Source organism: Balaenoptera acutorostrata, chromosome 18 (genome assembly GCF_949987535.1).
Source record: "Balaenoptera acutorostrata chromosome 18, mBalAcu1.1, whole genome shotgun sequence".
NCBI lineage: Eukaryota > Metazoa > Chordata > Mammalia > Artiodactyla > Balaenopteridae > Balaenoptera > Balaenoptera acutorostrata.
This window is the reverse complement of record NC_080081.1, coordinates 57,279,332-57,305,879: the sequence shown is the minus strand read 5'-3', so window position 1 is coordinate 57,305,879 and position 26,548 is coordinate 57,279,332. Positions and strand designations below refer to the sequence as shown.

The 26,548-nt window shown below is 39.2% G+C and overlaps 1 protein-coding gene across 8 annotated transcripts in view; it reads left to right on the top strand.

Moving 5' to 3' along the window:
• Positions 1-25,702, top strand: part of ENOX1 (ecto-NOX disulfide-thiol exchanger 1) — a 614,655-nt gene extending 588,953 nt beyond the window's left edge. For all 8 annotated transcript variants that reach the window (XM_057532923.1, XM_057532921.1, XM_057532924.1 and 5 more), the window contains one exon: positions 25,119-25,702. In XM_057532923.1, the coding sequence (XP_057388906.1) occupies positions 25,119-25,250 (132 nt within the window). In that variant the 3' untranslated portion in view covers positions 25,251-25,702. The remainder of the gene's footprint in view (positions 1-25,118) is intronic.
• Positions 25,703-26,548: the final 846 nt, after the last annotated feature.

The window sequence follows — 26,548 nt, the reverse complement described above, 5'->3', positions numbered from 1 at the left end:
ATGGGTCCCTAAAACTGTGTATCCCCAAACAGGCCATTTTCCAGTTAAATACTATTTCTGCTCTTGAGAATGATATTTGCATATTTCTTTTTCTCCTCTGCCTCTTCTAAACCACTCACTCTCATTCGCTCAGCTTTCTCATATCAGAAATATATGACCAAGTCAGAAAGATGCATTCAGAGGGAGACAGGGCCGGGGTGGTCGGAGGAGATGGCTTCTTGAAGCTTTGCTGAGTTCAAAACTCATGCCTTGGGCACGGGCAGGTAAGCTCTTCCACACAGGCAACACTATCTTGAAAATGGTTTCTGATCAATATCTAGAATCTCTCACATCAGCCCAGAGCCGTTCAAGGTCACTCACCGATCCTAAGCAGCAAGGAAGTCACATTTGAACATCAGCGGATGAATATTTTCAGTCTTATAGTCAAGAGGAGAGAGCCCTCTACTCTTCCCACAATTTACATATCATCTAAGAGATTAAGACCCAGGTCTCCAAGTGTGTCTACCTCCCGCCTCTACACACCGGCAGCCTCTTCCCAAAACCCACGAAGTGGAAGATTTGATTCTGAAACCAGACTCGATGTAATGTGGCCAAAGAGACTGGAGTTTTTTAGAAAGAGCTGCCATTTTTGGCATGACACCGTGTTTGGTAACAGGCTTGGGTGCTCGTGAAGTGTTCATTTCCCACCAAAGGGGCAAAACCATTTGCATGTGTATACTAGAAGCATGCCTCTGAAACACAAACTATCTTGTCAGTTCCAAGGAGGTTCAAATCAGCCTTAACTGAAGAGCATTCTTTCCCAGGTGACAGCTAGCTAGGCAGTAAGGTTGGAGAAAATGTTCCAAGTAGTGTTTGTAAGATTGCCCACCTGAATAATCGTTAATAGTATGTATATTCTGGTGTTCTCCTAAATAGCCACCTGTCACAGTATGTTAATGAGTGAATGAGTTTTCTGTTGCTCAGACAGGCTATCATGAATGTGTTTTCTAGACATCACAGCACCTCTCGAAAGCATAAGGCATATGAAACTTCGGAGGTAACGAGACTTCCATCTGGCTGCGTGAAAAGTAGAAAGGAAGCTGCTCGTTCACAGCGAGAGAAATTGACAAGGTCACCAGGGACCCAGTGACTGCTCGGCTAAGTCACTGCTTTTCACAAACCCAGCACTGTCTAGGGACTAGGCAGAACAGAACGGGGAGTGGCCAGGGCACAAAAGAAATCTAAGAAAGGACCCTGCTCTCAAAAAGCTTGTAGTCTAAATGAGGAAATGGTATATTTATGAACTAACTTGAGAATCAGATGTGAACTCATGAAGTGCTAAATTTGGCAGGCAGATAGATACTGAGTGAAATAGGAGTTGGAGAAGGGCGAAGTACATAAGGGTCATGACCACCAGGCAGTGCCCTTGAGTCCGTGTTCATTCTCCTGGTTTCCTCTGGGGCACTTTAGCGGCCCTTGCTGCATGTCTCCCCTTTCTCCTCTTTCTCTCCTTCCTTCCTTCTCTCATCTTCCATCCAGATCCTTCCTTTTCTCCCTCTAAGTCTTTCCTTCTATTTATCTTCTTCCTTCTTTCCTGTTCTTTTCCTCGTACCTCGTTGCCTTCCTCCCTGTTCGTTTTCCTTCCAGTTCTTTCCTTCTCTTTTCCTAAGTCCTCACTTCTGTTTATCTTCTTTCCTTTTTCCTCTCATACCTCCTCCTCTGTGTCCTTCCTCCCTCCCCACCTACATTCTGTATCTCTCTCTGCAGATGTTTATTGCAAGGTGTCTGTGTGCTGACACCATGCTCTGCCCAGGGATATGAGGATGAACAAGATTTAAATGTGCGCTAAAGGCTAACCGTCAGTTTATCCTATGGAAGGCAATCTGGGTTTGCAGTTGGCTTCTCTGACTCTCCAGCCTTGACAAAGCCTATCTCGGCGTCTTTTCAGTCCCCCAAACAGGAACCGTTCTCCGCTTGCCTCCCTTGCCTGACTGATATGGGGCATGGAGCTGACCACCCACATAACAACTGATTTATGCCAGCCCGTGTCAATTTATACACATGCTTAGTGGCCTGGCAAGGAGGCAATGGGCTTGATGAGCTAGAGTCAGCAAATCAGAAAATAAGTCAAATTACAAATTACCTCTGTGGTATTGCCACCACATAAGCCACTTGGTTACACCGAGCCTTTATTCCTTCTCATCTTTCCTTTTCTTTTTAATTAGAGCAAATCAATCCTTTCTAAATGAATAAATGTTAGAAAATTGTAAACAAAATAGGAGTGGAGGGATCCGCTGACAACATCAAAGACTAAAAAGACACAGACCACCAGTTTCTTGGAATAAAAGCCAGCTGGGTAAGAGGGTAATAAAAGCATCATGTTTATGAGAGTCCTCCCCAGTTTCTACAGCACCAATATGTGGTATATGGGAAAATGAGATTTCATAGTCACGGCACGTTTCTGATCTATATCGTAATGCCACACGGGACTCTCTTAGCCACGTGTATCTGATTCGCCTAATAGTATCCTTGTGAGAGAGCGAATCCAGTGCTGCGAAAGCATCAGAAACCCTGCACTGAGTCCTAGCCCCTCCACTCACCAGCTGGGCCAGCAGCAGCCCTTCCCTGGACCGCGGTGTTCCATCCATGACAAACAGGAGCTTAGAGAGGATCTCTGACCTCACAAGGGATATGGGGAAGGGAATCCTGCACACCTGGTGGGGAAACGGGAACCTCTCACTCTGAGCTCAGCCAGTGAGTGCTGGATGCTTTGTTTATGTGATGACTCCATGACGCTTTCAGGTCTCAAGACCAATGGTCTTGAAATGATTGGCGGGAAGAGAAAGGATATTGTGAAGGCAGTATCACAGGAGCTGACACATTTTTATAAGGAAGAGAAGAAAACAGAATTAAAGTAAATGAAGATATTTGTGAAGTAAAAATTTTTGGCCATAGGGCAAAACAGAAGGACAAATTGAATTTTCTCTCAACTTTGTCTTGGAGATCCCAAAATGTCACATGTCGTATAGGTTATTTTGTCAGGGTAGGGAAAAGGTTTAGAAACCATCAAACTAACAGGAAAGCAGTTTCTCCTTCATTTTTCTTCTCACATGAGATATAAACATGTTTAGGGAAATGCTCTAGAATTTGCTGAGTGCCTTATTAAATGGATTTTTTTTTTCATCAGGCTCCTTTTATTGGTTCCCGAATAGAGTTATCCCTTGGTATCTGCAGGGGATTGGTTCCAGGAACCCCTGTGACTACCAAAATCCACAGATGCTCAAGTCCTTTATATAAAATGACTTGGTATTTGCATATAACCTATACATCCTCCCTATACTTTAAATCATCTCTAGATTATTTACAATAATATCTCATCATGGTTTTGTTGGCATTTCCCTGATGATTAGTGATGTTAAGCACCTTTTCATGTACCTATTGGCCATCAGTATGTCTTCTTTGGAAAATGTCTATTCAGATCCTCTGCCCATTTTTTGATTGGATTATTTGTATTTTTGCTATTGAGCTTATGAGTTCTTTATATAATTTGAATATTAACCCTTTATCAGACATATGCTTTGCAAATATTTTCTCACATTCGGTAGGTTGTCTTTTCATTTTGTGGATGGTTTCCTTTGCTGTACAGAAGCTTTTTATTTTTTTTAAAAATGGATATTTTAGATGGGATTCCATTTGAGGGTGACTGCTCCGTAATTGTGACACATCCCTGTGCACATTATTTACATCTTCATGGCAGAATCAGGCTGTTACCTTGTACTACCAACAGCAACTGAGAGTTTACTACTTCTGAGGACACCAATTTTCATTATGCTAATTTCTGGCTAATTGGTTATTCAAACTAAGTAATTATGAGAATTTCAAATCCTAGTTTCACTACTTCTTAGCTGTGTGACCTTGGACAACTTATTTAACATCTCTGTAACCTTAGTTTCACTGTCTATAAAATGGGTTTTTTTATGGGCTATAATGTGTGTTAAATGACAATATATGAAGAGCATTCACAGCAGTATCTGGCACACAGTAAGTGCTACTAAGTGTTTGTTGCCGTTTGTTTTGTGCTTAAAAGTGCAAAAAAGACCTATTACATTCTCTCAGTTTGAGATCTTTGCCACACCCTAGTGGACAGATGAATTTTAAATGGCTTGCCCAAAGACCGGTGCTAATATATGGTAGGGGCAGCATTCAAATCCAAGTCCTTAGAGCATCTGATGAGCTTCTTTCCAATTCCCTTGTCTTGCAAATGAGAAAATACCCAAAGAGATTAAGTGACTTAGGCAAGATGGTGAAGCTGGTTAATGGTCATTCCATGACTGGAATCTGATCTTTTGCCTCTACATTTCTTTCTTCCAGCAAGTGAAAGGTTTATTTGCTTGTTTAATGAACTTTTTGATGAGATAATACACCTAAAGCATGTACGCTGTGCCTGGCCCACAGCGAGGACTCAGGAAGTGGTCGCTACCTATTTCCTGCTGCATACCTTCTTCTGCTTCCTTTGTGGTTGAAGTCTAGGCTCAGGTCAAAAGCCACCACGGAAAACAAGATGTTGCTACTTTTCAGTACAGGCGAGCTAAGATTCCTCACGATTTGCTCGCAAATTTTTGGTGAATGGTTCAAGAGGGGATGCCCAAGCATTAGCATATGACTGTGTATGGGCTGTTGAGTTGGGAACTTTCAGGGGTTTTTTTTTGCTGTTGATGTTGATATCACTCTAAAACAGTATTCATCACAGAGGAGCTCTGCCCTCCTGTACAGGGACATCTCCCCCATGGTCCCCACCCATGAGCACAGAGGCAATGACCAAATGGATTATTTCTAATTCCCACTCCACAATCCCCAACCCATTTGGGGACTGGAGTCAGTGTCAAAGAACAAGGCCAGGGAGCCTGGATCTGCATCTCAGCTCCACACTTACTGCCTGGGTTACCTAATCACTCTGGACCTCAGTTTCCTCATTTGTGAATTATTCCCTCTCTTATAAGAGCATGGTGAGAATTAAAGAAAGTGTGTTCAGAAGAGTTTGGCAAGGAAAACTCTCGCAGTGGTTGTGAGATGTTACACTTTTTACAGTCAGCTGCAGGACTGCTAGGTGGGATGGCCTGACCTAACCCCAGGTGGCCTCCTACAAAGCCATTAGCTTTAGATCAGATCTTTATCTTCCCCTCGAGAATTCAGCTTTTTCTCCCCTTCCTAATGAACAGTACGAGGCTTCTTCCCCACTTTTCCAAAACAAAGGTGATAGCTGTGCTGGAAACAAGTGTGTGGTGGGATGGCTGTTCCTTCCATCTGTCAGTTTCTCTATGGCCTCTGCTTGATCTGGAAAACGACTGCTCATCCCAGCGGTATCACTTGAATTTGACTGGGGTCTGGAACCTACTGGAGATGACCTGTACTGTCCTCCAAAAGAAAAAAGGGAGCTTGTTCAGAGAATACCCTGACTTCACAAAGCTTAAGGAAAACTGCCTTCTGGACCAACTAAAAACTGGGTTTGACCACACACTTCTCTGTACTTGTTTTCTTTGGCTTATGAGCACAGGGCTTGACCCATCTACCACAAAAGGTTTGATTGTTAGTGTGTAGTATTCGATCAGCATCGCCTAAGACAGATATATAGAGAAATTGTATTTGTGCCAGGCCCTGTGTTACATTTTACAAACAATCCTCACAACTACACTGAAAGAGATGTTTTTATTTCTGTTATACACATGAAGAAACTGAGAATTACAGCTATTAAATGACTTGCCCAAGGTCAGACAGCTTGCTCGCCCAGATGCAAATTCAAGCGTATCTGATTTAAATCCTCAATGTAAACCCAAATATGCCTGACCTGGGGCAATTATTAACAATAATCTGGGTACACCCGACACTGGGTGGAATTAGAGACTCCAGAGAAGAGGCTAGGGAATGTGCTTTTAACAAGTGCCCCAGGTGACTGATACTTAGAAAGAAGGCACTATACCCCTGGTTCTTCACCCGCAGCTTCTGACAATCATGGGGAGCATTTAGAGCAAACCAGTGCCAGGGGCCAGTCCACATGTGGTGAACTCTTCCCCAGTTCTTTCTCTGATATAACACTTGACCCTCTGTAGCTCACTCAGTTTTCTCAGCTATAACATGAAGATAGATCATAATGTCTGTCCCATATATATTCCAGGAGTGTTGTGAGAAGGAACTCAGGATGCTGGTGAAGGTGCTTTGGACATTGCTCATTGAAAGAAAACTTACTTTTTCAAATTCATTATGAATCTTTTGTGAGTTGACATGGGGACCTAATAATCCTGTTAACATGGCTTTATGGAAAAATACATTCAGATTTCAAAACAATTCATCTAAAAATTTTAGAATACAATTGATTTCAACTTTCAGGACTGCCTCTAACTAAAATTTTGTTTCATAGGCCTAGGAAAATTGACCGTATCATGTAAAATCTTTTCGATGTGAATATTAAATGAACAGTTAATTTGACTTCCTGGTCTATTTAGTCTCCCTTAATTGTTTTTTTTTTTTAATTGAAGTATAGTTGATTTACAATGTTGTGTTAGTTTCTGGTGTACGGCAAAATGATTCAGTTATACACATGTATACATATTCTTTTTCATATGCTTTTCCATTATGGTTTATTATAGGATACTGAATACAGTTCCTTGTGCAATACAGTAGGACCTTGTTTATCTATTTTATATATAGTAGTTTGTATCTGCTAATCCCAAACTCCTCATTTATCCCTCCCCCACCCCCTTTCCCTTTGGTAACCATAAGTTTGTCTTCTATGTCTGTGAGTCTGTTTCTGTTTTGTAAATAAATTCATCTGTGTCACATTTTATATTCCACATATAAATGATATATGGTTTTTGTCTATCTCTTTCTGACTGAGTGTGATGATCTCTAGGTCCATCTATGCTGCTGCAAATGGCATTCTTTCATTCTATTTTATGGCTGAGTAGTATTTCATGGTTTATATATACCACATCTTCTTCATCCATTCATCTGTCAATGGACACTTAGGTTGCTTCCATGTCTTGGTTATTGTAAACAGTGCTGCTATGAACATTAAGGTGCATGTATCTTTTCGAATTACGGTTTTCTCCAGATATATGCCCAGAAATGGGATTGCAGGATCATGTGGTAGCTCTATTTTTAGTTTTTTAAGGAACCTCCATACTGTTTTCCATAGTGGCTATACCAATTTACATTCCCACCAGCAGTGTAGGAGGGTTCCCTTTTCTCCAAACCCTCTCCAGCATTTGTTATTTGTAGAGTTTTTAATGATGGCCATTCTGACCGGTGTGAGGTGGTACCTCATTGTAGCTTTGATTTCCATTTTCTCTAATAATTAGCAATGTTGAGCATCATTCCATGTGCCTATTGGCCATCTGTATGCCTTCTTTGGAGAAATGTCTATTTAGGTCTTCTGCCCATTTTCTGATTGGGTTGTTTGGTTTTTTTGTTATTGAGTTGGATGAGCTGTTTGTATATTTTGGAAATTAAGCCCTTGTCGGTCACATCATTGGCAAATATTTTCTCCCAGTCTGTAGGTTGTATTTTCATTTTGTTCATGGTTTCCTTTACTGTGCAAAAGGTTTTGAGTTTAATTAGGTCCCATTTGTTTATTTTTGCTTTTATTTCTGTTGCCTTGGGAGACTAACCTAAGAAAACATTGGTACAATTTATGTCAGAGAATGTTTTGCCTATGTTCTCTCCTAGGAGTTTTATGGTGTCATGTCTAATATTTAAGTCTTTAAGCCATTTTCAGTTTATTTTTGTGTATGGTGTGAGGGAGTATTCTAACTTCGCTGACTTACATGCGGCTGTCCAGCTTTCCCAACACCACTTGCTGAAGAGACTGTCTTTCCTCCATTGTATATTCTTGCCTCCTTTGTCAAAGATTAATTGACCGTAGGTGTGTGGGTTTATCTCTGGGCTCTCTATTCTGTTCCATTGATCCATATGTCTATTTTTGTGTCAATACCATGCCATTTTGATTACTGTAGCTTTGTAGTATTGTCTGAAGTCTGGGAGGGTTATGCCTCCTGCTTTGTTCTTTTTTCCTCAGGATTGCTTTGGCAATTCTGGGTCTTTTATGGTTCCAATATAAACTTTAGGATTCTTTGTTCTAGTTCTGTGAAAAATGTCATGAGTAACTTGATAGGGTTCACATTAAATTTGTAGATGGCTTTGGTTAGCATGGCCATTTTAACAGTACTAATTCTTCCAATCCAAGAGCATGGGGTATCTTTCTGTTTCTTTGAATCGTCTTCAATTTCCTTTATCAGTGTCTTATAATTCTCAGCACATAAGTCTTTCACCTCCTTAGTCAGGTTTATTCCTAAGTTTTTTGGGGGTTTTTTTAATGTGATTTTTAAAGGGATTTTTTTTTACTCTCCCTTTCTGATATTTCATTGTTAGTGTAAAGTAAAGAAATGCAACAGATTTCTGTATGTTAGTCTTGTATTCTGCTACTTTACTGAATTATTTTATCAGTTCTGATAGTTTTGTGTGGATATTTTAGGGTTTTCTATATATAGTATCATATCAGCTGCATATAATGACAATTTTACTTCTTCTCTTCCAATTTGGATAACTTTTATTTCTTTTACTTGTCTGACTGCTGTGGATAGGACTTCCAATACTATGTTGAATAGAAGTGGTGAGAGTGGGCATCTTTGTCCTGTCCCAGATTTGAGCAGGAAGGCTTTCAGCATTTCACCATTGAGAATTATGTTGGCTGTGGGTTTGTCATGAATAGCTTTTATTATGTTAAGATATGTTCCCTCTATACCCACGTTGGTAAGAGTTTTTATCATAAATGGATATTGAATTTTTTTTATGCCATTAAGTTTTTAGGTATTTGGGTTTTTTTCTTCATATATATACTTTTTTAACATCTTTATTGGAGTATAATTGCTTTACAATAGTGTGTTAGTTTCTGCTTTATAACAAAGTGAATCAGCTATACATATACATATATCCCCATATCTCCTCTCTCTTGCATGTCTATCCCACCCCTCAAGGTGGTCACAAAGCACCGTGTTGATCTCCCTGTGCTATGCGGCTGCTTCCCACTAGCTATCTATTTTACATTTGGTAGTGTATATATGTCCATGCCACTCTCTTACTTCGTCCCAGCTTACCCTTCCCCATCCCTGTGTCCTCAAGTCCATTCTCTACATCTGCATCTTTATTCCTGTCCTGACCCTAGGTTCTTCAGAACCGTTTTTTTGTTTTTAGATTCCATATATATGTGTTAGCATACGGTATTTGTTTTTCTCTTTCTGACTTACTTCACTCTGTATAACATACTCTAGGTCCATCCACCTCACTACAAATAACTCAATTTCATTTCTTTTTATGGCTGAGTAATATTCCATTTTATATATGTGCCACATCTTCTTTATCCATGGATATTGAATTTTATCAAATGCTTTTTCTGCATCTTTTGAGATGATCATGTGGTTTCTGTCTTTTCTTTTGTTGATGTGGTGTATCACATTCTTTGATTTGTGTATGTTGAACCATTCTTCTGTCCCTGTGATGAATTCAGCTTGATCATGGGGTGTGATCTTTTCTATGTGTTCCTGGATTTTGTTTGATAACTTTTTTGTTATTTTTTTTATTGAAGTATAGTTGATTTACAATGTTGTGTTAGTTTCAGGTGTACAGGAAAGTGATTCAGTTACACATAGATATATATCTATTCTTTTTTTTTATTCAAACAGAAAGTCACAAAAATTATAATCATCCTCATCAGTTCACTCAGTCCCATGTAATTAATTTTTTTTTCATCTTGATCTTTTGTTAGCACTTTTTGAATTCATCAGTTTTCCATTAGAGTTCTGAAAATGCTTATTCATTCAGTTCAGCAGTAATAGTCAGTTACCAGAAAACCTGTACTTGTCAGAGTCTTTTCCATGAATTCCTTAAATATGAAACCCTTTTATAGGAACATTTTTGCAAAAGCATCAGAGTACACCCAGAACTGTCTGTAAATGACAAAAGACTTTAAAATGACCATGGTTAAAGATTTGATGAAAGTTCATAATAATGCAATTGACAAGGAAATTTAGTTATTTCTGAGGTATACATTTTAAAGTAATAACTAGAATTATGATTAAAACATTATACCAGAACATATAAGATTTATAGAAATTTCATGTAATGTCTGAAACATTTATATTAACATATTTCCATACAAATAACACAAAGAAAGTTTAGTATTAGTTGTTTTTTTTTTTGTTTTGTTTCTTTGTTTATACTGCAGGTTCCTATTAGTCATCAATTTTATACACATCAATGTATACATGTCAATCCCAATCGCCCAATTCAGCACACCACCATCCCCACCCCACCGCACTTTTCCCCCCTTGGTGTCCATACTTTTGTTCTCTACATCTCTGTCTCAGCGTCTGCCCTGCAAACCGGTTCATCTGTACCATTATTCTAGGTTACACATACATGCGTTAATATACGACATTTGTTTTTCTCTTTCTGACTTACTTCACTCTGTATGACAGTCTCTAGATCCATCCACGACTCAACAAATGACTCAATTTCGTTCCTTTTTAGGGCTGAGTAATATTCCATTGTATATATGTACCACAACTTCTTTATCCATTCATCTGTCGATGGGCATTTAGGTTGCTTCCATGACCTGGCTATTGTAAATACTGCTGCAATGAACACTGGGGTGCATGTGTCTTTTTGAATTATGGTTTCCTCTGGGTATATGCCCAGTAGTGGGATTGCTGGATCATATGGTAATTCTATTTTTAGTTTTTTAAGGAACCTCCATACTGTTCTCCATAGTGGCTGTATCAATTTACATTCCCACCAACAGTGCAAGAGGGTTCCCTTTTCTCCACACCCTCTCTAGCATCTGTTGTTTGTAGATTTTCTGATGATGCCCATTCTAACTGGTGTGAGGTGATACCTCATTGTAGTTTTGATTTGCATTTCTCTAATAATTAGTGATGTTGAGCAGCTTTTCATGTGCTTCTTGGCCATCTGTATGTGTTCTTTGGAGAAATGTCTATTTAGGTCTTCTGCCCATTTTTGGATTGGGTTGTTTGTTTCTTTAATATTGAGCTGCATGAGCTGTTTATATATTTTGGAGATTAATCCTTTGTCCGTTGATTCATTTGCAAATATTTTCTCCCATTCTGAGGGTTGTCTTTTCGTCTTGTTTATGGTTTCCTTTGCTGTGCAAAACTTTGAAGTTTCATTAGGTCCCATTTGTTTACTTTCGTTTTTATTTCCATTCCTCTAGGAGATGGATCAAAAAAGATCTTGTTGTGATTTATGTCAAAGACTGTACTTCCTATGTTTTCCTCTAAGAGTTTTATACTTTCTGCTCTTACATTTAGGTGTCGAATCCATTTTGAGTTTATCTTTGTGTATGGTGCTAGGGAGTGTTCTAATTTCATTCTTTTACATGTAGCTGTCCAGTTTTCCCAGCACCACTTATTGAAGAGATTGTCTTTTCTCCATTGTATATCTTTGGCTCCTTTGTCATAGATTAGTTGACCACAGGTGCGTAAACCAGGGTTTATCTCTGGGCTTTCTATCTTGTTCCATTGATCTATGTTTCTGTTTTTGTGCCAGTACCATATTGTCTTGATTACTGTAGCTTTGTAAGTATAGTCTGAAGTCAGGGAGTCTGATTCCTCCAGCTCCGTTTTTTTCCCTCAAGACTGCTTTGGCTATTTGGGGTCTTCTGTGTCTCCATACACATTTTAAGATGATTTGTTCTAGTTCCGTAAAAAATGCCATTGGTAATTTGATAGGGATTGCATTGAATCTGTAGATTGCTTTGGGTAGTATAGTCATTTTCACAATACTGATTCTTCCAATCCAAGAACATGGTATATCTCTCCATCTGTTGGTATCATCTTTAATTTCTTTCATCAGTGTCTTATAGTTTTCTGCATACACGTCTTTTGTCTCCCTAGGTAGGTTTATTCCTAGGTATTTTATTCATTTTGCAATGGTAAATGGGAGTGTTTCCATAATTTCTCTTTCAGATTTTTCATCATTAGTGTATAGGAATGCAAGAGATTTCTGTGCATTAATTTTGTATCCTGCAACTTTACCAAATTCATCGATTAGCTCTAGTAGTTTTCTGGTGGCATTTTTAGGATTCTCTACATATAGTATCATGTCATCTGCAAACAGTGACAGTTTTACTTCTTCTTTTCCAATTTGTATTCCTTTTATTTCTTTTTCTTCTCTGATTGCTGTGGCTAGGACTTCCAAAACTATGTTGAATAATAGTGGTGAGAGTGGACATGCTTGTCTCCTTCCTGATCTTAGAGGAAATGCTTTCAGTTTTTCACCATTGAGAATGATGTTTGCTGTGGGTTTGTCGTATATGGTGTTTATTATGTTGAGGTAGGTTCCCTCTATGCCCACTTTCTGGAGAGTTTTTATCATCGATGGATGTTGAATTTTGTCAAAAGCTTTTTCTGCCTCTATTGAGATGATCATATGGTTTTTATTCTTCAATTTGTTAATATGGTGTAACACATTGATTGATTTACGTATATTGAAGAATCCTTGCATCCCTGAGATAAATCCCACTTGATCATGGTGTATGATCCTTTTTTTTTTTTTAATTTATTTATGGCTGTGTTGGGTCCTCGTTTCTGTGTGAGGGCTTTCTCTAGTTGTGGCAAGCGGGGGCCACTCTTCATCGCGGTGTGCAGGCCTCTCACCATCACGGCCTCTCGTTGCGGAGCACAAGCTCTAGACGCGCAGGCTCAGCAATCGTGGCTCATGGGCCCAGCCGCTCCGCAACACGTGGGATCCTCCCAGACCAGAGCTCGAACCCGTGTCCCCTGCATCGGCAGGCAGATTCTCAACCACTGCGCCACCAGGGAAGCCCCAGTATGATCCTTTTAATGTGTTGTTGGATTCTGTTGGTTAGTATTTTGTTGAGGATTTTTGCATCTATATTCATCAGTGATATTGGTCTGTAATTTTCTTTTTTTGTGGGATCTTTGTCTGGTTTTGGTATCAGGGTGATGGTGGCCTCGTAGAATGAGTTAGGGAGTGTTCCTTCCTCTGCAATTTTTTGGAAGAGTTTGAGAAGGATAGGTGTTAGCTCTTCTCTAAATGTTTGATAGAATTCACCTGTGAAGCCATCTGGTCCTGGACTTTTGTTTGTTGGAAGATTTTTAATCACGGTTTCAATTTCATTACTTGTGTTTGGTCTGTTCATATTTTCTGTTTCTTTCTGGTTCAGTCTTGGAAGGTTATACCTTTCTAAGAATTTGTCCATTTCTTCCAGGTTGTCCATTTTATTGGCATAGAGTTGCTTGTAGTAGTCTCTTAGGATGCTATGTATTTCTGCAGTGTCTGTTGTAACTTTTCCTTTTTCATTTCTAATTTTATTGATTTGAGTCCTCTCCCTCTTTTTCTTGATTAGTCTGGCTAATGGTTTATCAATTTTGTTTATCTTCTCAAAGAACCAGCTTTTAGTTTTATTGATCTTTGCTATTGTTTTCTTTGTTTCTATTTCATTTATTTCTGCTCTGATCTTTATGATTTCTTTCCTTCTGCTAACTTTGGGTTTTGTTTGTTCTTCTTTCTCTACTTTCTTTAGGTGTAAGGTTAGATTGTCTATTTGAGATTTTTCTTTTTTCTTGATGTAGGCTTGTATAGCTGTAAACTTCCCTCTTAGAACTGCTTTTGCTGCATCCCATAGGTTTTGGATCATCGCGTTTTCATTGTCATTTGTCTCTAGGCATTTTTTGATTTCCTCTTTGATTTCTTCAGTGATCTCTTGGTTACTTAGTAATGTATTGTTTAGCCTCCATGTGTTTGTGTTTTTTATGTTTTTTTCCCTGTAATTCATTTCTAATCTCATAGCGTTGTGGTCAGAAAAGATGCCTGACATGATTTCAGTTTTCTTAAATTTACTGAGGCTTTATTTGTGACCCAGGATGTGATCTATCCTGGAGAATGTTCCCTGTGCACTTGAGAAGAAAGTGTAATCTGCTGTTTTTGGATGGAATGTCCTATAAATATCAAATCTATCTGGTCTATTGTGTCATTTAAAGCTTCTGTTTCTGTATTTATTTTCATTTTGGATGATCTGTCCATTGGTGTAAGTGAGGTGTTAAAGTTCCCCACTATTACTGTGTTACTGTCGATTTCCTCTTTTATAGCTGTTAGCAGTTGCCTTAGGTATTGAGGTGCTCCTATGTAGGGTGCATATATATTTATAATCGTTATATCTTCTTCTTGGATTGATCCATTGATCATTATGTAGTGTCCTTCCTTGTCTCTTGTAACATTCTTTATTTTAAAGTCTATTTTATCTGATATGAGTATAGCTACTCCAGCTTTCTTTTGATTTCCATTTGCATGGAATATCTTTTTCCATCCCCTCACTTTCAGTCTGTATGTGTCCCTAGGTCTGAAGTGGGTCTCTTGTAGACAGCATATATATGGGCCTTGTTTTTGTATCCATTCAGCGAGCCTGTGTCTTTTGGTTGGAGCATTTAATCCATTCACGTTTAAGGTAATTATCGATATGTATGTTCCTATGATCATTTTCTTAATTGTTTTGGGTTTGTTGTTTTAGGTCCTTTTCTTCTCTTGTGTTTCCCACTTAGAGAAGTTCCTTTAGCATTTGTTGTAGAGCTGGTTTGGTGGTGCTGAATTCTCTTAGCTTTTGCTTGTCTGTAAAGCTTTTGATTTCTCCATTGAATCTGAATGAGATCCTTGCTGGGTAGAGTCATCTTGGTTGTAGGTTGTTCCCTTTCATCACTTTAAACATATCATGCCAGTCCCTTCTGGCTTGTAGAGTTTCTGCTGAGAAATCAGCTGTTAACCTTATGGGAGTTCCCTTGTATGTTATTTGTCATTTTTCCCTTGCTGCTTTCAATAATTTTTCTTTGTCTTTAATTTTTGCCAATTTGATTCCTATGTGTCTCGGCGTGTTTCTCCTTGGGTTTATCCTGTATGGGACTCGCTGCGCTTCCTGGACTTGGGTGGCTATTTCCTTTCCCATGTTAGGGAAGTTTTCGACTATAATCTCTTCAAATATTTTCTCTGGTCCTTTCTCTCTCTCTTCTCCTTCTGGGACCCCTATAATGCGAATGTTGTTGCGTTTAATGTTGTCCCAGAGGTCTCTTAGGCTGTGTTCATTTCTTTTCATTCTTTTTTCTTTATTCTGTTCCACAGCAGTGAATTCCACCATTCTGTCTTCCAGGTCACTTATCCGTTCTTCTGCCTCAGTTATTCTGCTATTGATTCCTTCTAGTGTATTTTTCGTTTCAGTTATTGTATTGTTCATCTCTGTTTGTTTGTTCTTTAATTCTTCTAGGTCTTTGTTAAACATTTCTTGCATGTTCTCGATCTTTGCCTCCATTCTTTTTCCGAGGTCCTGGATCATCTTCACTATCACTATTCTGAATTCTTTTTCTGGAACGTTGCCTATCTCCACTTCATTTAGTTGTTTTTCTGGGGTTTTATCTTGTTCCTTCATCTGGTATATAGCCCTCTGCCTTTTCATCTTGTCTATCTTTCTGTGAATGTGGTTTTTGTTCCACAGGCTGCAGGACTGTAGTTCTTCTTGCTTCTGCCGTCTGCCCTCTGGTGAATGAGGCTATCTAAGAGGCTTGATGGGAGGGACTGGTGGTGGGTAGAGCTGCCTGTTGCTCTGGTGGGCAGAGCTCAGTAAAACTTTAATCCACTTGACTGTTGATGGGTGGGGCTGGGTTCCCTCCCTGTTGGTTGTTTGGCCTGAGGCAACCCAACACTGGAGCCTACCTGGGCTCTTTGGTGGGGCTAATGACAGACTCTGGGAGGGCTCATGCCAAGGAGTACTTCCCAGAACTTCTGCTGCCAGTGTCCTTGTCCCCACAGTAAGCCACAGCCACCCCCCCCCCGCCTCTGCAGGAGACCCTCCAACACTAGTAGGTAGGTCTGGTTCAGTCTCCCCAGGGGTCACTGCTCCTTCCCCTGGGTCCCGAAGCGCACACTCCTTTGTGTGTGCCCTCCAAGAGTGGAGTCTCTGTTTCCCCCAGTCTTGTCTAAGTCCTTCAATCAATTCCCACTAGGCTTCAAAGTCTGATTCTCTAGGAATTCCTCTTCCCGTTGCCAGATCCCCAGGTTGAGAAGCCTGATGTGGAGCTCAGAACCTTCACTCCAGTGGGTGGACTTCTGTGGTATAAGTGTTCACCAGTCTGTGAGTCACCCACCCACCAGTTATGGGATTTGATTTTACTGTGATTGCGCCCCTCCTACCGTCTCATTATGGCTTCTCCTTTGTCTTTGGATGTGGAGTATCTTTTTTGGTGAGTTCCAGTGTCTTCCTGTTGATGATTGTCCAGCAGCTAGTTGTGATTCTGGTGTTCTCGCAAGAGGAAGTGAGAGCACATCCTTCTACTCCGCCATCTTTGTTCCTCCTCCTGTATCTATTCTTTTTCAGATTCTTTTTCCTTATAGGTTATTACAAAACATTGCGTATAGTTCCCTGTGCTTTACGTAGGCCTTTGTTGGTCATTTATTTATATATAGTAGTGTGTATATGTTAATCCCAAACTCCTAATTTATCCTTTCCCCCCCACTTCCCCTTTGGTAACCATAAGTTTGTTTTCTATGTCTGTGAGTCTATTTCTGTTGTTTATATAAGTTCATTTGTATCATTTTTTTTAGATTCCTCATATAAGCAATAGCATATGATATTTGTCTTTCTCTGGCTTACTTCATGTAGTCTGATAATCTCTAAGTCCATCCATGTTGCTGCAAATGGCATTATTTCATTCTTTTTTATGGCTGAGTAATATTCCATTGTATAAATATGCCACATCTTCTTTATCCATTCATCTGTCAATGGACATTTAGGTTGCTTTCATGTTTTAGCTATTGTAAATAGTCCTGCTATGAAAAATGCAGTGCATGTATATTTTCAAATTATAGTTTTCTTCGGATACATGCCCAGGAGTGAGATTGCAGGATCATGTAGTAGCTCTATTTTTAGTTTTTTAAGGAACCTCCATACTGTTTTCCATAGTGGCTTTACCAACTTACATTCCCACCAACAATGTAGGAGGGTTCCCTTTGCTCCACATCCTCTCCACCATTTGTTATCTGTAGAGTTTTTTTTTATTTATTTATTTAATTTATCTTTGGCTGTGTTGGGTCTTCGTTGCTGCGTGTGGGCTTTCTCTAGTTGAGGCAAGCAGAGGCTACTCTTCGTTGAGGTGCGCAGGCTTCTCATTGCAGTGGCTTCTCTTGTTGCGGAGCACAGGCTCTAGGCATGTGGGCTTCAGTGGTTGTGGCACGTGGGTTCAGTAGTTGTGGCTCGCGGGCTCTAGAGCACAGGCTCAGTAGTTGTGGCGCACAGGCTTAGTTGCTCCGCGGCACATGGGATCCTCCCAGACCAGGGCATCAACCCGTGTCCCCTGCATTGGCAGGCGGACTCTCAACCACTGCGCCACCAGGGAAGCCCGTTTGTAGAGTTTTTAATGATGGCCATTCTGACTGGTGTGAAGTGATACCTCGTTGTAGCTTTGATTTGCATTTTTCTAATAATTAGCAATGTTGAGTATGGTTCCATATGTCTTTTGGCCACCTGTATATCTTCTTTGGAAAAATGTCTATTTATATCTTTTACCCATTTCTTGATTCTTGATTGGGTTGATTTTTTGTTGTTGAGTTGTATGAGCTGTTTGTATATTTTGGAGATTAATCCCTTGTCAGTTGCATTGTTTGCAAATATTTTCTCCCATTCTGTAGGTTGTCTTTTCATTTTGTATATGGCTTCCTGTGCTATGCAAACGCTTTTAAGTTTGATGAGGTCCCGTTTATTTTTGTTTTTATTTCCATTACTCTAGGAGAGAGAGCAAAAAAAAAATTGCTGCAATTTATGTCAGAGAGTGTTCTGCCTATGTTTTCCTCTAGGAGTTTTATAGTATCCAGTTGTACGTTCAGGTCTTTAATCCATTTGAGTTTATTTTTGTGTATGGTGTTAGAGAATGTTCTAATTTCATTTTTTTACGTGTAGCTGTCCAGTTTTCCCAGCACCACTTATTAAAAAAACTCTTTTCTTCATTGTATATTCTTGCCTCCTTTGTTGTAGATTAATTGACCATAGGTGTGTGGGCTTATTTCCAGGCTTTCTATCCTGTTCCATTGATGTATATTTCTGTTTTTGTGCCAGTACCATACTGTTTTGATGACTGTAGCTTTGTAGTATAGTCTGAAGTCAGGGAGTCTGATTCCTCCAACTCCATTTTTCTTACTCAAGATTGTTTTGGCTATTCGGGGTCTTCTGTGTTTCCATAAAATTTTAAAATTTTTGTTCTAATTCTGTGAAAAATGCTGTTAGTAATTTGATAGGGATTGCATAGAATCTATAGATTGCCTTAGGTGGTATAGTCATTTTGACAATATTGATCCTTCCAATCCAAGAACACAGTGTATCTTTCCACCTGTTTGTGTCATCTCAGTTTCTTTCATCAGCATCTTACAGTTTTCAGTGTACAGGTCTTTTGGCTCCTTAAGTAGGTTTATTCCAGGGTATTTTATTCTTTTTGGTGTGATGGTAAATGGGATTATTTCTTTAATTTCTCTTTCTGATATTTTGTTGTTAGTGTATAGAAATGCAACAGATTTCTGTGTATTAATTTCGTATCCTGAGACTTTACCAAATTCATTGATGAGGTCTAGTAAATAGTTTTCTGGTAGTGTCTGTAAGATTTTCTATGTACAGTATCATGTCATCTGCAAATATAACAGTTTTACTTCTTTTCCAATTTGGAAAAGAAGTCTTTGATTTCTTTTGCTTCTCTGATTGCTGTGGCTAGGACTTCCAAAACTCTGTTGAATGAAAATGGCAAGAGTGGACATCCTTGTCTTGTTCCTGGTCTTAGAGGAAATGCTTTCAGCTTTTCACCAGTGAGTATGATGTTAGCCATGGGTTTGTCATATATGGCCTTTATTATTTTGAGATATGTTTCCTCTGTGCCCACTTTCTGGAGAGTTTTTATCATAAATGGGTGTTGAATTTTTATCAAAAGCTTTTTCTGCATGTATTGAGATGATCATATGGTTTGTATTCAATTTGTTAATATGGTGTATCACACTGATTGATTTGTGGATATTGAAAAGCCCCTTGCATCCCTGGGATAAATCCCACTTGATTATGGTGTATGATCCTTTTAATGTATTGTTGGAGTCAGTTTGCTAGTATTTTGTTGAGGATTTTTGCATATATGTTCATCAGTGATACTGGCCTGTAATTTTCTCTTTTCATGGTATCTTTGTCTGATTTTGGTATCAGACTGATGGTGGCCTCATAGATTGAGTTTGGGAGTGTTCCTTCCTCTACAGTTCTTTGGAGTAGTTTCAGAAGGATAGGTGTTAACTCTTCTCTAAATGTTCGGTAGAATTTGCCTGCAAAGCCATCTGGCACTGGACTTCTGTTTGTTGGGAGTCTTTTAATCACTGATTCAATTTCAGTACTGGTAATTGGTCTGTTCATACTTTCCATTTCTTCCTGGTTCAGTCTTGGGAGATTGTACCTTTCTAAGAATTTGTTTATTTCTTCTAGGTTGTCCATTTTATTGGTGTATAGTTGCTTGTACTAGTCTCATCCTCTGTATCTCTGTGGTGTTGGTTTTAACTTCTCCTTTTTATTGATTTGGGCCCTTTTTTTCTTGGTGAGTCTGGCTAAAAGTTTATCAATTTGTTTATCTTTTCAAAGAACCAGCTTTTAGTTTCATTGATCTTTTCTACTGTTTTCTTAGTCTCTATTTCTGTTCTGTTCTTTATAATTTCTTTCCTTCTACTAACTTTAGGTTTTGTTTGTTCCTCCTTCTCTAGTTGCTTTGGGTGTAAGGTTAGGTTGTTTATTTGAGATGTTTTTTTTTGTTCCCTGAGATAAGCTTGTATCACTATAAACTTCCCTCTTAAAATTCTTTTTGCTGTGTTCCGTAGGGTTTAGAATGTAGTTTTTGCTTTCACTTGTCTCTAGGTATTTTTTTTTATTTCCTCTTTGATTTCTTCAGTGATCCATTGGTTGTTTAGTAGCATCTTGTTTAGCCTCCACGTGTTTATATGTTTCTTGCAGGTTTTTTTCATGTAGTTGATTTCTAATCTCATAGCGCTGTGCTTGGAAAAGATGCTTGATATGATTTCAGTTTTTCTTAAATTTACCGAGGCTTGCTTTGTGGCCCAACATGTGATCAATCCTGGAGAATGTTCCATGTGCACTTGAGAAGAAAGTGTATTCTGATGCTTTTGGATGGAATCCTCTACAAATATCAATTGAGTCCATCAGGTCTAATGTGTCATTTAAGGCCTGTATTTCATTATTGACTTTCTGTCTGGATGATCTGTCCATTGATGAAAAGTCCCCCACTGTTACTGTTGATTTCTCCTTTTATGGCTGTTAGTATTTGCCTTATATATTTAGGTGCTCCTATGTTGGGTGCAAATATATTTACAATTCTTATATCTTCTTCTTGGATTGATCCCTTGATCACTATGTAGTGTCCTTCTTTGTTTCTTGTAACAGTATTTATTTTAAACTCTATTTTGTCTTCTGTGAGTATTGCTACTCCAGCTTTCTTTTGATTTCCATTTGGGAATACCTTTTTTCCCTCCCCTCATTTTCAGTCTGCATGAGTCTCTAGGTCTGAAATGGATCTCTTGTAGACAGCTCATATACAGATCTTGTTTTTGTATTCATTCAGCCAGTCTGTGTCTTTTGGTTGGGACATTTAATTCATTTACATATGGTAGTTATCAACATGTATGTTCTTATTGCCATTTTGTTAATTGTCTTGGATTGGTTTTGTAGGTCTTTTTTCTTCCTTCTTTTGTTCTCTTGTGATCTGATGACTGTCTTTAGTGTTGTGTTTGGACTCCTTTTTCTTTTTTGTGTGTGTATCTACTATAGATTTTTTTGTTTGCAGTTACTATGAGGTTTTGATATAGTAGTCTATATATATGTACATAATTGTTTTAAGTCGCTGATCTCTTAATTCCAAATGTGTTTCAAATATCCTACATTTGTACTCTCCTCATGATTACTGGCTTAGATATCATATTTGTGTGTAGATTATTTCCTACCTTTACTGTATGTTTGCCATTACCAGTGAGCTTTCCCATTTTGTAATTTTCTTGTTTCTAGTTGTGGCATTTTCCTTTCCACCTGGAGAAGTTCCTTTAGCATTTCTTGTAAAGCTGCTTTGGTGGTGCTAAATTCTTCTAGTGTTTGCTTGTCTGTAAAGCTTTGGATTCCTGTGTCAAATCTGAAGTGAGAGCATTGCTGGGTAGAATATTCTTGGTTGTAGGTTTTTCCCTTTCATCACATTAATTCTATTGTGCCACTCCCTTCTGGCCTGTAACATTTCTGCTGAAAAATCAGCTGATGACCTTATGGGGATTCCTTTGTATGTTATTTGTTGCTTTTCTCTTGTCAATTTAATATTTTTTCTTTGTCTTTAATTTTTGTCAATTTGATTACTGTGTTTCTTGGTATGTTCCTCCTTGGGTTTGTCCTGCCTGAGACACTCTTCCTGCACTTGGGTGACTGTTTCCTTTCCCATGTTAGGGAAGTTTTCAGCTTTTATTGCTTCAAATATCTTCTTAGGCCCCTTCTCTCTCTCTCCTCCTTCTGGGACCCCTATAATGCAAATGTTGGTGCATTTGATGTTGTCCCAGAGGTCTCTTAAACTGTCCTGATTTCTTTTCATTATTTTTTCTTTATTCTTTTCTGTGGCAATGATTTACCACTGTGTCTTCCAGCTCACTTATCCATTCTTCTGTTTCATTTATTCTGCTATTGATTCCTTCTAGTGTTTTTCATTTCAGTTATTGTATTTTTCAACTCTGTTTGGTAGCTCTTTACATTTTCTAACTCTTTATTAAAAACTTGTAACTTCTTGCTCTGTGCATCCATTCTTTTCCTGAGTTCTTGGATCATCCTTGCAATCATTACTCTGAATTCTTTCTCGGTTAGATTGCCTATCTCCATGTCACTTAGTTGTTCTTCTGGGGTTTTATGTTGTTCCTTCATCTGAAACATATTCCTCTGCCATCTCATTTTGTCTAAATTTCGATTTGTATGTTTATGTATGTGGAAGATTAGTTATGTTTCTTAACCTTGGGAAGTGGTCCTCTGTAGGGGATGTCCTATGTGTCCCAGCAGTACACTCCCCTCTTGTCACCCAAGGGCCAGGGACCAGCTGGTCCCAGGGTAGGTTCTGATCTGCGTTTGCTGACTTGGTTCCGCATGCTGCTGGATCCTAGTTCTCTTGCTTCTCATGTCTGCCCCCTGGTGGGTGGGGCTGGCCTAGAGGCTTGTGTAGGCTTCCTGGTGGGAAGGGCTGATGCTTGCCCACTGGTGGTGGGTGGGGCTGGGTCTTGGCCCTCTGCTGGGCAGGGCCATGTCAAGGGGCATGTCTAGAGGTGGCTGTGGGCTCAGGAAGTCTTTAGGCAGCCTGTCCACTGATGGGTGGGGCTCTGTTCCTGCCATGTTGGTCATTTCACCTGAGGCGTCCCAGCACTGAAGCCTACAGGCTGTTGGGGCCAGGTCTTGGTGCCAAAATGGCAGCCTCCAGGAGAGCTCATGCCAATGAATATTCCCCAGTGCCTCTTCCACCAGTGTCCTTGTCCCCACAGTGAGCCACAGCTGCCCCCTGCCTCCCCAGGAGACCCTGTGAGACCAGCAGGTAGGTCTGACCCAGGCTCCTATGGAGTCACTGCTTTCGCCCTGGGTCTTGGTGCACACAAGAAATCGTGTGGGCCCTCCAATGAATGGAGTCTCTGTTTCCTCTGGTCCTGTGAAGCTCCTGCACTCAAGCCCCGCTGGCCTTCAAAGCCAAATGCTCTGGGCAGTCCTCCTCCCAATGCCAGACCCCCAGGCTGGGGAGTCTGACATGGAGCTCAGAACTCTCACTCCTGTGGGAGAACTTCTGCGATATAATTGTTCTCCAGTTTGTGGGTCGCCCACCCAGGGGATATGGGATTTGATTATTTCGCAAGTGTGCCCCTTCTACCATCTTGCTGAGTTTCTTCTTTTTGTCTTTGGATTAGAATATCTTTTTTGGTAGGTTCCAGTCTTTTTTATCAATGGTTGTTCAGCAGTTAGTTGTGATTTTGGTGTGCTCATGTCAGGAGGTGAGCTCAAGGTCCTTCTATTCTGCCATCTTCATGATGTACATACTCTTAATTACTGATTGATAGATTTTTTTTACAAACCAGTGCCATATCAACAGGCTCAAGAGCACCCCTTCACAGTAGAAATAAGGAAGTCTAATTGTGCATCCATAACAGAACTTCCTTCAGCACCAACTGGGTAACCACTGGGATTCTGAGCGATGCAGGATGCCTCAGCAACATTGGCAGGAGTCCTTGTCCAGCTTCTAGAAGCTGTCTGTGTTCCTTGAATCATGGCTCCCTACCTCTGTCTTCAAAGCCAGCCACGGCAAGATGAGTCCTTCTCACCTTGCCATCCATTTAGTCTTCTGACCCAGTTTGCTAGTATTTTGTTGAGAATTTTTGCATCTATATTCATCAAAGATATTGGCCTGTAATTTTCTTTTATATTGTTTGTTTGTCTGGTTTTGGTATCAGGGTGACGGTGGCTTCATAGAATGACTTTGGGAGTGTTCCTTCTTCAATCTTTTGGAAGAGTTTGAGAAAGATCAGTATAAGTTCTTCTTTGTATGTCTGGTAGAATTGCCCAGTGAAGCCATCTGGTCCTGGACTTTTGTTTGCAGGGAGGCTCTTTTTCCTTTTTTAAATTACAGATTCTATTTCATTTCTAGTGATCAGTCTGTTCGAAATATCTGTTTTTTCTTGATTCAGTTTTGGTGGGTTGTATGTTTCTAGAAACTTGTCCATTTCTTCTTGGTTGTCCGATTTGTTGGTATATAATTGTTCATAGTATTCTTTTACGGTTTTTTGTATTTCTGTGGTATCAGTTGTTTGGTCTCTCTTAATTGAGTTTTTTTTTTTTTTTGGCCACATGGCATGTGTGTGGGATCATTGTTCCCTGACCAGGGGTCGAACCCACACCCCCTGCATTGGAAGTGCAGAGTCTTAACCACTGGACCACCAGGGAAGTCCCTGGTCTCTCTTAATTGTTAAATGGAAAGTAAAGTAAATTACAGGCTCTAAAATGATATCCATACAGTGATTGTACCATGAAAAATAATGAGGTCTTATTCACTGAACATTTCTATGTGCCCAAATCTGTGCTAAGCCAGTAGTCTTCACACATCCTTACTAAATGTTGTCATCCCCACTTGTTGAGACTTACTTAGAGAAACTATCTTGGTAGGGTCATTTAGATCATAACAATAGTATGATATGGAATTTAAACAGAAATGTCAGACCTCCATTTCCAGGATCTCAGTCAACTTGCTATTTGAGATCCCTATATATATGCATGGATTAGGATGCAAACACACACAGAAAAGAGCAATGGCTGCATTAGAGTAAAAGGGTTGTGGTTGTTTTGTTCTTTATTTAAGAAAAAATGAATTACTGTTATAAAAATGTAATAAAAGTTGGGAGAAGAAAAAAAAGCTGCATTTAAGAAACCTACCTGCATTTTATGACTGGATGACATTGAGACTTTTATTGCTGTGGGTGCTGGGTTTCATTTTTATTCCTAAACCTTTATGGTCTTCTGGTCCCTGTGAAAGTTAAAGGAAGAGAAAGTTAGGGTGGCAAGAAAGCCACCCACATGCTCTCTGGCCCTCACCAAGTTAGATAAAAGTGCTGCCCTTTGTATCAGAGGAGTGGTAGCTTTCCCCAAGTGGTGATCAGTTTGCTCTGAGCTGTCTTAAATCCCACCCCATCTCCTTTTTTATCTATCTAGGGAGGGCTGTTCAGGCATGGTGCTGTCAGTAAGGTAGTCATCCATATGAAGGGTGAACCTGAAACTTTCCACCCACTTGTCTCATGCCCCCTTCCCACCAGCTGCCCAGGAGATGATGAAGCCAATCACATTCAGCCCTTTAACTTGGGCTCCTTTTATAAGAACATTACTTTACAGCCTAGTAGGAAACTACATATGTTTGTCTCATTGGGAAAGCATGTCTTCACTCAACCCCCTGCCGCCTTGTTTCCCAAAAGTGACTTTTCTTCCTTTCTAACAGATATCTGCAAACGAAATCGAAATGCTTTTGATGAGGTTGCCACGCATGTTTAAACAGGAATTCACAGGCGTGGGAGCAACGCTGGAAAAAAGGTGGAAGTTGTGTGCCTTTGAAGGAATTAAAACTACCTAACTGTGAAGAGCAGCAAAGTCTCCGGATATGAAACCGCCTGAACCCAGCCAGGGCTGCACAGCGTGAGCCCAAGAGGTTTGGGGCTGGTCCAGCGCAGGACCTTTATGGAGCCATCAGAGCCTGACTTTAGTTGCATCTGTGGCGTTCTCTTGTGAGTGGAAATGTAATTGTGTACCAGTTCCCTAAAACAAACAAAGCTTCATACTGTGACAGATCTGTTTGCTATGAAAACCAACGATTCCACAGTCATGATGGCAAAAACCTTAAAATATGCTACATTTGAGAATAGCTCACCAAGTAAAATATTTAAAGTTAATGATGGTGTGGCAATGGTTGTTGCTAGGCTACAGAGTTGTTGTATATGTAATCTATAGCTGAAATCATTCAATGACATTTTCCTGAAAGTCTTTCTGTTTTAGTAAAGAAAAAAAAAAGGAGAGAGAAAAAAAAAAGTAATTTTACAGTGAGAAAAAAAATCATACCAAAAGAAAACTTGAATATGTGTCTGAACAGTTACTGTATTTTGTAAATTAAGTTATATGCTGTTCTAGGGACTTTTGCCTTATTGAAGAGGCAGAAGATGTGATTGGACTCCTTGAGAATGCTTTACCAAGAATATTATTATTTTTCTAATATAACAATTCTCCATCATAAGTTCTTTTAACATGGACTGCATAACAATTTTCATAAACTGTAAATAAAAGAAAAACTAGTGCTACTGTCTTGTACTTGGTATAAAATTCAGGTTTCTGCATCAAAATAAACATTCAGTAAATATTCCTGTTACAAATTTTATAGCAAAGATATTAATTTTTTTCAATAAATATGACTTCTACCATATTGGTTTTGCAAATTGTTCTTTGATATATTTTCATTCTTCTTCCTTAAGAAATATTTTTCACATTATTCAGTCCCATCTCACAGACCATAATTTTTAAATGATTAAATAAATGCATGAGTGACATTGAGCCAAAACGTTATTTCAAACAGGAATATATAAAAATCATAAAGTGGAAAGTACTAAGAAAAGGAGATTATACAGCATTAGAATAGATAGATGATTGTATTTGCAAATACCAAGATGATATGACATCCAAATGTAATCAATCAACATAAATTTTACCATTGTTTTGTGTCCTCATGCATAGGAACAAAGTAGCCAATTAGTTAATATTATTAATTCCTGGATTTACTTATTTGTATGTTTTCTGGAATACATACAAGTTAGAAAAGGAATTAAAGAATTCACACTTGGACCAACAGTTTAGAGAGAATTTGGGCTTCCCTTCTTTAATTAC